We start from the raw sequence: 10931 nt of genomic DNA on the forward strand, positions 1-10931 counted from the left end.
GCATTGTTATTTCCTACCTCCATTGCATCTTGCCTTAATTATTGCGTATTACTTTGTGCAACTTTGTATTTACTTATCAGTTTACATTTTGTATTCTATTCCCCACCCCAACCATTTGAATGTAAGCTCTTGTAGGGTAGGAATTGCTTTTTTTTTTTTGCTTTGTGGAGGGCAATTGGGGTTAAGTGACTTGCCCCAGGTCACATGCTAGTTTTTGTGTTAAGTGTCTGAGTCTGGATTTGAACTCAGGTCCCCCTGATTCCAGGGCCGGTGCTCTATTCACTTCGCCATCTAGCTGCCCCTGGAATTGCTTTTTTATGCCTTTGAATGCTTTGCACCTGGCACAGTGCCTACCATATGATAATTGCTTAATAAATGTTTGCTGAACGAAATTGAATTTAAACATTGACATTTACATTGTGACACCCTCAGGCACTCCAAGACAGCACCAGTTCATGTGCTGTTGTTTTTTGATAGAAGTCAAAAAATATTTGCTGAATTGTCAAAGATTTCTTAAGCCTCAGATCTGGTACAGTTAGCAGGAATGCTTTAGACTTCCAATAATGACAAATATTAGCCCCATTCTGAGGACTACACTGAACCTATAATTATACTTGGTTCAACTGTCTCCTCAGATGTATAACACTGGGTAAATTGTGTGATCTCTCTGGGCTAAGTTTTTTCATCTATAAAATGAAGAAGTTGGACTTATTAACCTCCAAGGTCAACCTTCAATCTCTAAATTTGTGATCCTATGATTTCCTGACCACATTTTATCATGCTGTTTATAAACCAAGTGTTAAGATGAGAATGACAAAGGCGGTGGAGCTATCCATAGGCTATTCCTATGATTAGTATTCAGAATTTTAGCCTCCCAAATGCTCTAGTTAATGTTGAGAATATAAAGATGATTTATTTTCTTAGGCTTTCTATCTATATGGTTTATCAGTTTAGGTCTTATTATAGGGACTTGGCCAAGGACAGTGAAGGAAAATGCCATTAATATGAATCTTGCTTAGAAGGTCTCCTTGTTCCTATAGAGACATTTGTTGGCTTTATCTGTCTCTAGCCAAATCAATAGAATTTATTCTCATGGAATGGGTTTAGGGCTTTGTAACCTCAAGATATGTGTGTGTGTGTGTGTGTGTGTGTGTGTGTGTGTGTGTTCCTTGTGTTTCTTTTAAACAACATCAAAGATTGCTAGAGAGGGTCAGAATAGTAGAAGAAGTAGTTAGAAGATAGGATGAGGTTAGGCTACTCCAAAGGGTAGGGGACAAGGTATAGTTGAATGAGTGACATATTTAGAGTCAGAAGGTCTGAATTCTCTGTGATTATGACTGCAATTTTCTTCTTACTTGACCTTGAACAAGTCATATTAAAACAATTGATAAAGTCTTCTGCCAGTACCCAGTTAAAGGTACATTGAAATGCATATGGCATATACTAAGACCCTTGTAGTGTCTTTATTACTGGATAGGTGGCTGCAGATTTACAGAGAATTTCTATCTAGTTAATATGTAGAAATTTGGCAATTATGGCAATGGGCCCTGCCCTCAGGAAACACCCTGTTGTTTGTTTTAAACTAAATTATATTGAGATCTTATTTGTTCCTTGTTAATGAACTCCAATGATTTATGACCATTTTTTGGCTTCTCACATAGTTATGTGTTGAAATCCTGGCTTCATCAGATGGTGTTTATGAGGAAGCATAAGACATGAATTATAGAGATACATTAGGCATCTTTAATATGTCTCAAAGACCACATCTTTGTGTTTCAGGGCAAAAGCCATCAGAAGGACTTTAGGAGCTCCAAAATAATTTTCTAGAATCTTTTATGCTTTTATGGTTCAAGGAGAAACCTTTACATTAATGCCCAGGGTAAATGTTTGGAGGGAGGAGGATTTCCCATTTCTTTGGATGATAGTTCATAGAACTTTAGAGCTTGAAGGGACTCAGTTGTCATCTTGCCAGAGCCCTTCATTTCACAGATGAGGTAACTAGGTCCTGGAAAGTTGAAGTTAGTTGGTCAGGGTGACACAGCTGGGCAATGAGAGATTTGAACACAGATTCCCCATCCAGTGCTCTTTTTTTTTTTTAACTGTATTGTACTGGCTCTAGTCCAACATTATGATGAGTGACGATGCTGTAGTGTACATCAGGAAACTTGGAACTCTATGATGATCAGTGGAAAGGAGGGTGGCTTCACTCAAAGGACCTATTATTGAATCCTGGCTCTTCCTCTTTGCTCCCTGTGTGATCCTGCATATTATAAAATCTTCCTGAGGCTTGGTTTCTACATCTGAAAAAATGTTTGGGCTGGACAAGATGACCTCTAAGGTGTCTGTGAGCTCTAAATCTAGCATATTATGATCAATCAATCAACAGGTATTTCTTAAGCACTGTGCCAGACACTGCTTTAGGTGCTGGGATCCTCATGTGATGCCTTTTGTTTGAAAATTTGTTACTTCAAAAGCTAGTAAATAGCCTGTGGGTCTGTGTAACTTCAGGACAAAATGTTTTAACCTCTCTGGGCTTGTTTCCTCATTTGTAAAATGGAGAAAATAATATCTGTCCTACATTAATCACAAGGTTTTTTATGTGGATCATTTAGGTAATACATGTAAAGTGCTTTACATAAACTATACAAATGTCAGTTACCACCAATAATAGCGTGATCATCTCCCTTGACTAGTTTGGAATTTATTGAAAGTCCCAAGAAATTTTTGATAAATATGAGAAGAGAGATTGAAAATATGTGACAATCTGGCTAAATCTTGAACATGAGGAAATGACTTTTTGAGCTTCTCTGTTATCCAGTAAGGAACAGTAATTAGGATTAGCTAGTTTCATTCTGTACCAACCAGTCAAGGAAAAGAAAACCTAGTGAGTTACATCACCTTCATCAATTCCTTTTGTAACAGGGAGAAATGAACTATGAGAGGCACAGGGAAAATGCATGACTTGCTTGATCTGTAGGTTAATGCTTTCATTTTGCAGCTGACGGTACATTGAGAACAGGGTTGAAAAGGGGAATTCAGTCTACAGAGCTTATTTTTTACATTAAGGCAAGGAGGGTATCATCCTGTCCCTTCTGTGTGCTGTCCTTCTGTGTTTTTATCCAAGGTGTGCCTTGGGTTCAACACTTTCTTTAGCTGTGCTGGCCCTCTCTCCAATCTCTATGACCTCTGTGTGATAGGCCCACATCTGTACTCTAAGTCACATGAATGGAAAGTTATCTCTTTTCAGCTATTTGGTAATTCATTCTTTCCTACCCCCTGCCTAGTGCTGTGAGAATGCTGCTTATATGATTCCGAATCAGCCAGCAGGGCAGCACTCCTGCTGTTTGCTCCCTTTAGCCTGTCTTCATTTGAATGGTGGACTCAGAGGATGATTAACCATCATTGAACTGTGAGTGCTTGGCTGCCACCTGGGTGTTGGATTTAAATAAAAAACAAAACAAAAGATAGCTTACTGGTTGGCAAAATAAATCCAAATTGTTAAGGCTCTTCATGGATATGTGTGTATGTATATGTGAATGTAAATATACAATCAAGGCATTAGATAGCACACTTACCCACCATTTATTTTCTTTTTTTCTCTCATGTTTTGATTTTTGGTAATAGAAATGGTTAGTACAAAGTGAGTTAAAACCAAAAATGTCAGTCAGCTAGATTAATTAGCAATACTGTGCTATTGAGGTAAAAATATCTTGGGTTTGGTCTCTGTACAGATAAATTAAATTGCCTCCTGTCCATAGCTTGGCCATTAAGATTCCCCTATCCATGGCCAACCATTTTACAAATAATAACCATGGAAGAACAGATAAGAGGGAGAGAATTACTTTGGCCAAGACTATCCTTACTCCTTGAATAACAACTCAGAGTTCAAGTTCTACTGATGCAGGACTGGATTCTAATAAGATTCTAAAAGAACCCAAGGAGTTTTATCTGCCACTTGCTCTCTGCAATTCCCTCCAATCCACCACTATTTATTAAGGTGTTACTATATAAGAGTTGGTATGTGACTGTTAATAATATAGAACCAAGGCACACCAACTTGGACTGATTCACTGTTGTCAAGGAAGAGGGAGGAATATCATAGACTAAAAGAAGTCATTGCATCTCAGAGATGAGACTTTGGGAAAGGGAAATTTTGGATTAATAGGGGAGGAAAGTAAAATAGTTCTCCCAACCATTTACCTGAATGTGATGATGGAATATAAGCTACTTGAAGGCAAGGATTGTTTTACTTTTCTCCTTGTATCCCTAGCACAGTAACTGTCCCATAGCAGATGCTTAATAAATGCTTATTGATGGATTGTGGCTATCTAACCATGAAATGGAAAATGTGGGATCAGAGCCATTATTTAATTTATAAGGCCCCATACCTTGTGCATTCCCTTGTTAAGATAAGGGAATCAATAGAATGAACTCAGAGCAACAGCCAAAGTCAAGGCCACCCAAGGACTTTCAGGCAGAAGTAGACTGAATACTTTAGATTTCTTCACCATTATCTTAACCAGACCTGGTATCTTTCATTGTCCCAAGAGACAGATGATAAATCAGTGCCATTCAAGATGGTGTCTCCTTACACACAGTCTAAACAATGACTTTCCACCAGACTTTCCCTTCTATTTAACTTTTATTAAAAGAAGTGCTAAGGTACTGTGATGCAGTACATCATATTTATTACCAAAATTATTAACAAATATACAAAACTTATACATGTAATTTTCTTACATCCATTTATTCTTCTATAATACTGCATTTGTTCAAGTAGGTTATCTACAGTATGTAAACATCCCTCGGCTTGACCTCACACAGATTAGGAAAGCCCTCTAACCCATGTAGTTATCAGATACCTTTCTTATTTGGCTTTCTTTCATAGCATCTAATCTTCACATTGGGCACGTGGAAGAGACATCTACAGTGCAAAAGAGGCAGATTTCTTTTCAGGTTTCATTCTGATCAGTTTAGCAGTACCACAGTTAAAGAGCTGAGAGGAGAATAAACATATGCTAACATCTCAGAGATGGATTACTAGTAATGCCAATGACTCTGGCTTCAGCCATTCAACTTGAACACAAAGTCAACATCTCTTCCCTCTCCCTCCCTGCCCCACCCCCTTCCCCCATGCAAGGCAGATAGAAGCCTAACCTTGTCTTAAAAGGGTGTGTGTGTGTGGTGTGTGTGTGTGTGTTGTTGTTGTTTTTAAAAGAATTTCATAAATCCTAGAACAAGTAAGATTCATTTCACACAAAAAAAATACAGAGAACTCAGTTTCTTGTTTTCTTTTGTGTGGGTTGATTTCTGTGGTTTGGTGAGCCAGCAAAATCCCTAACTGGAAAACAAAATAAAATGAATGTGGAAGTATGGCCATATCTCTGCTGGCTATTACCTCCCCCCACCCTCCCCATTTGAGCTGAGGATTAATATCTGTGTCCATAAGCTTCTTTATGATCCAGGCAGCAAAGTTCTGCAGTGAAAAGAAACCCCATAATGCCACAGCAATTGGATGTCAAGGCTTTAAATACAGCCATAAAAAAGGACAGTTCCCCTCCCCCCCATCTCTTTTTGTTTTGCCTTTCAATTACTTAATTTAATCAAGTAAAGCTGATTCAGAGAGCTGTTTTCCCCCTCCCCTCCCCCATTCTCACTCTCCAGCACAGTATTGCTATTTTAGAAGACCACACCCATGTTCACAGAAGCATCTGATGAGAATGGATCTGTATTTGGACGTGCACTGCATTGTGGGAACACTGTGGTCCCTCTCCCCCACCAATTTGTTACCACAGTGGCCCATTGCCTTCTGTAACACCATACATTTCTGCCAGCTTTCGGAAACGTGGTCCCCAGTCTGTCAGGAAATCGTAGCTCTGGTCTGAGTCTGAAGTGACTGACTGTAACGAGCTCAGGGACCCTGCCACAGAGCCTTCCCCCTCAAACATGTATGTCTGGAGGGAGTCAAAAGGAGGGGCCCACAGATCCATGTCGGCTTCATAGAGCTTGGCTAGCACATAGCTGTGGACGTTGCTGTCCATGGTACATGTCTGAGGCACATACCGAGACAGGCTCTCAATCTCAGGCAGCATGTCCTGCCTCATCTTTGCTGCTGCCCCTGTCTGTGCCTCCCGGGGATTCCACATGGCTGCTATGTCAAAGGCCTCTGTGTCCTCCTCCCCTCCTCCTTCATCATCATAGCGGACAATGTTCTCGTGAATGTTCTCCTCGTCATCAATGATGTAGGGCTGCTTCCTATGCCGCCTCATGGATAAGATAAGCAGTACCAGCACTGTGAAAAGCAAACAGGATGGAGACAGAATCAGGATCCAAAGTAGCTTGATAGGCTGAGACAATGGTTCAAAACAGCATCTCATCTACTGCTGTAGTTTTATCTTCTTTAAGTTCTGCTCTTAGGCTAAAATAATCAAGCATACAAAGATAGATAAGGGGAGACCTAGCTTAATGGTATTCCATATGAAGAAGATCTGGGGGCTTTAGACAATTGCAAGTACATTACATATCAATAGTGTTACCTAACAGCTAAAAAGCTAACATGATCTTAAGCTACAAGAAAAGAAGTGTCTAGAACCAGGGAGGTTATAGCCCCAGGACCTATCTAGATTGATCTGAAGGAAACCTAATAAAGCTAACTCCAACCCCAATATTCTGTCTTCCTTTTGTGCCTCACTGAATAGCAGGCATGTCCTGATTTAACTGCATAATCTGGCTTTAACCACACCACAGACTCAATATAGCCACTGCCCCCAGCTAGTCACTGCCCCCAGAGCCAATTCACATATTTGAACAGGTGTGTCCTTACACTCAACCACAATCACATCATTCATTTAGCCTAAGACGGGACCACAATTCCTAACTATCCATCTTGACCAGACAGAACCACAATAGTTAGCCAATTAGAAAGCAGCATGACCAGGATGTGTGACCACTGAACCATAGAAGAGACCCCTACCCATTACCTAACCCTTTAACAAGCCCCTCCTATCTTTTTAATATTCATAATTTTTATTATATAATCAGCATCACTACACTATAAATTTGCCTATGTTGTCTTACTAAGTTGCTGATTCCCCTTGGAACCTAGCCTACTTCTGAGTGGCATCAATCCTCAATAAATTTTTATACTTGGATTAGAGGTGGTCTGACTCTGAATTCTTTGAGATGGTTCTACCACCCACCATGAAACTGCAACAGATCCATATTTGAATTACTGTGTTTAGTACCCTTTTCCTAGAAATACTCAAGAAAAGGCTTGTCAAAGATGCTGTAGAGGCCAATGCTGACATTGGCCATCTTTACCTGGATGTCTCATAGGCAAATGAAACTCAATATGGCTCAAATGAAACTCCCCTCCTTTCCTTGAGCTTCTCTAAACTTGTCTATTTCAATTGAGTGCATCATCACCCTTCAGTCATTAAGTTTCACAACCACGGAATCATCCTTGATTCTTCGCTTTCCTTTTCCTTCCCCTATGCAATCAGTTGCAAATCTTATCTTGACATCTCTTGTGTCTGTCTACTTTTCTTTACTTACACTATTATTACCCCAGTTCAGGTGCTCAACACTTCTCATCTGGATTATTTCAAGCTTCCTAACTGGCATTCTTGCTTCTAGTCTATCCCCTCTCTAATCTATTCTCCATAGAGTTTTCCGAATAATCTTCTTAAAGCACAGGAATGACCAAGCCACTCTTCTCAAAAATCTTCACTGGGTATCATTTCCCTAGAGGACTAAATATGTTTCCCTCAGTTTTGTATTTAAAGCCCTTCACAGTCTGATGTTAGCCTATCTTTCCAGACTTGTTTTCATAATACTATGCATCAAACATTTTGCATCACAGCCAAACTGGCCAGTTGGTGTCCCATTAACTCACCATCTTCCTCAGCTCATCCACTTTGATAGATTCAATGACCATTGCTACTAAGTGGCATAGTGGATACAGCACCAGGCCTGGAACCAAGAAGAGTCATTTTCCTGAGTTCAAATCTGGCCTCGGACACTTACTAGCTGTGTGACCCTGGGCAAGTCACTTAACCCTGTTTGCTTCAATTTCCTCATCTCTAAAATAATTTGGAGAAGTAAATGGCAAGCCACTCAAGTATCAGAAAACCCCAAATGGGGTCAAGAAAAGTTGCACATGGCTGAAATGACTGAATAATCATGACTTCAATTGATAAATGGTCAAGGGATATGAATAGGTAGTTTTGCAATGAAGAAATTAAAACTATATGTAATAATATGAAAAAATGCTCTGAATCATTATTGATGAGAGAAATGCAGATTAAACATTTTGAGATGTCATCTTACCCCTATCAGACTGATTAAAATGATAGATATTCTTCAGTTAGGGAATGGCTAAACAAGCTGTGCTATATAATTGTGATGTTATATTACTGTGACATAAGAAGTGATGGCCTCGTCAACTTAGAAAAACATAGAAAGACCTGGACCTTTGAAGGAAGATAATATCTACCACCAGAAAAAGAACTGACAAGTAGAAATATGCGTGGTATGGTCTTGCATATATGTATACACTTATTTATAGAAATGTTTGTATGTGTGTGTATATGTATATGTACACACACATATTTAATTGTAGCCTTCTCTAGAGTAGAGGGGGAAGGGAGGGAGAAAAAAAGTGCACAGTTGAGAACAAAAGAAAACCTAGAAAGAAGCACAGAAAAGCTGGGTAGCTTTGAAAACAATGTGTAGTATTTACTACATAGGTTTTGTTGAAATAGAAATTTATTTTGTATTGAACTTTCTTGTGTTCTGCTGTGCACATGGAAATGTTCTTTTTTTCTTTTCTCATTTTTAAGTTTTAAATGAATAAAAAAATAAAACAATAAATACTGATGATTCCCAGATTTATATATCTAAAGACATCTCAAACTCAACATACCTAAACCAGAACTCAGTCTATCTATCCCACCTTCAATTCACCCCCTTCCTAACTTCCCTATGACTATAGAGGGCATCAACATCTTTCTAGTTACCCAGTTACAACTACGGTGACCTCAGTGCCTCACACTCAGCCATCCCACATAAGCACTCAGTTACTAAAACTTGTTGTTTCTGTCTCCACAAGATTTCAAATATCTCTTCTCCACTCCTATAGCCATCACTTTATTTCAGGCCCTCCTCACCTCTTTGCCTGCATTTTTGCAATAGCTTCATATTTGATCTCCTTGCCTCATCAGCCTCTACAGCATCTTTATTCCCTCCAGCCCATCTTTCACACAACTACCTAAGTGATTTTTCTGCAGTGAAGGCTTGCCCATGTACACTAGTTATTAAATTCTAGTGGCTCCCTATTACCTCTAGGATCAACTATAAACTCTTTTATTTGGCATTTGGAGCTTTTTGCAAGCTGTGTCTTTCCTATATCTCTGTTCTTACCTGTTACTTCCCTCCATGTCCTATATAGCCAACTAAATTGCCTACTCTTCACAAACACTCCATAGTCCTCTATACCTTTGTACTTGCCATTCCCTGTAACTAGAGCACTTTCCCTTCTCACTTCGGACTCTTTGAATCTCTGGCTTCCTTTAGGACTTAGCTTAAGTGTCCATTTCTACAAGAGGCCTTTTCCAGGCCCCATTTCTGTTAACACTTTCCCCTCCATGGTTATCTTATGTCTGCTTTATATGTATCTTCTACATGTCTATGTATGTACATGTTGTCTTCCACATTAGAATGAAAGATCCTTGAGAAGAAGACTGCTTTATCTTTTTATCCCCAGTGCCCAGGGACTGGCACATGTATTTAATAAATGCTCAGTGATTGAGAGAACATAGCGGTATCTCTTAATTTAAGTGTTAAGAGTCAGACTTCTGCTATATTAGCATATATCAACATATTTGAATATAAATATGATTTTATAATTTATGAGATCTATTATTTATTTATGTATTTCTGTAAGGTTTAAAACCTTAAAATTCATTAGTGCAGTGAATAGAGTGCTGCGCCTGTAGTCAGGAAGACTTGAGTTCAAATCTGGCCTAAGACACTTACTGGCTATGTGATTGTGGGCAAGGCACTTTACTTCTGTCTGCCTTTGTTAACTCAATTGTAAAAGAAGATTAATAATAGCACCTACCTCCCAGGGTTTTTGTGAGGATCGAATTATATAATATTTGTGAAGTTCTTGGCGCAGTCCCTTCCCCTTCTGCCTAAAACAGTCTTCTTAGACTAGCAGCGCAAGTATCAGTATCACCATTTTACTGACATGGAAACTGGGGCTAAGAGAAGGTAAATCACTAGGCCTAAGGTCACACATAGTTGATGTCATAGGCAGGACTCAAGCACGTACTCTAGTATACATATTTATGTGTGTGTATGTGTGTGTAAATAATGCTTTTTGGTCATTCATGAAGTATCTCCTGTTTGTGAACCATATGCTGAAAATTATTTGAAAACATTTCTTATACTCAAATACCCTATATAGTGATGCATGACAGGTAAACCCAAAATGTCTGATGTTTTCTCTTAAAAAAATGTAGAAAATAGAAACAATCTTTGTTCTCCAAAACTCCATGATCCTCAGAAAGGCACACACTGAGAAAAGTAATTATGCTTTTTCTTGGGGGGGAGAGAGTAGTATTCAACTGAGTATAAGAAAAATAAAGAACATTAGAATTGAAAAAAAAATGATCATGGTAGTAACTAAGCATCACACTTTTAAGATCTGTCCTTGAAGGTTTGGATAATATTTTATCCCAAGAAATGTATTCTTCCCAGGACATGTTCATTGGGGTTTAAAGGCGAGATAGAGATAATCCTATTGAGCTGTTTATCTCTGTGACTGAAGACATTTTCTGGAAAGTGTATTGAGGTTTTAGCTGTAGGACTTCTATTGATATTTGTGTGTGTGTGTGTGTGTGTGTGTGTGTGTGTGTGTGTGTGTGTGT

The 10931-nt window shown here is 38.9% G+C and overlaps 1 protein-coding gene across 1 annotated transcript in view; it reads right to left on the reverse strand.

The window, feature by feature from the left end:
- Positions 1-5652: 5652 nt before the first annotated feature.
- CDH20 (cadherin 20) overlaps positions 5653-10931 on the reverse strand; it is a 304259-nt gene continuing 298980 nt past the window's right edge. Inside the window, exon 13 of the mRNA XM_069100751.1 lies at positions 5653-6292. Within this exon, the coding sequence (XP_068956852.1) occupies positions 5787-6292 (506 nt within the window). The 3' untranslated portion in view covers positions 5653-5786. The remainder of the gene's footprint in view (positions 6293-10931) is intronic.

This window comes from Petaurus breviceps, unplaced genomic scaffold (assembly GCF_028583685.1).
Source record: "Petaurus breviceps papuanus isolate PSGF00001 unplaced genomic scaffold, PetGlider_PUasm1.0 42, whole genome shotgun sequence".
Lineage (NCBI taxonomy): Eukaryota > Metazoa > Chordata > Mammalia > Diprotodontia > Petauridae > Petaurus > Petaurus breviceps.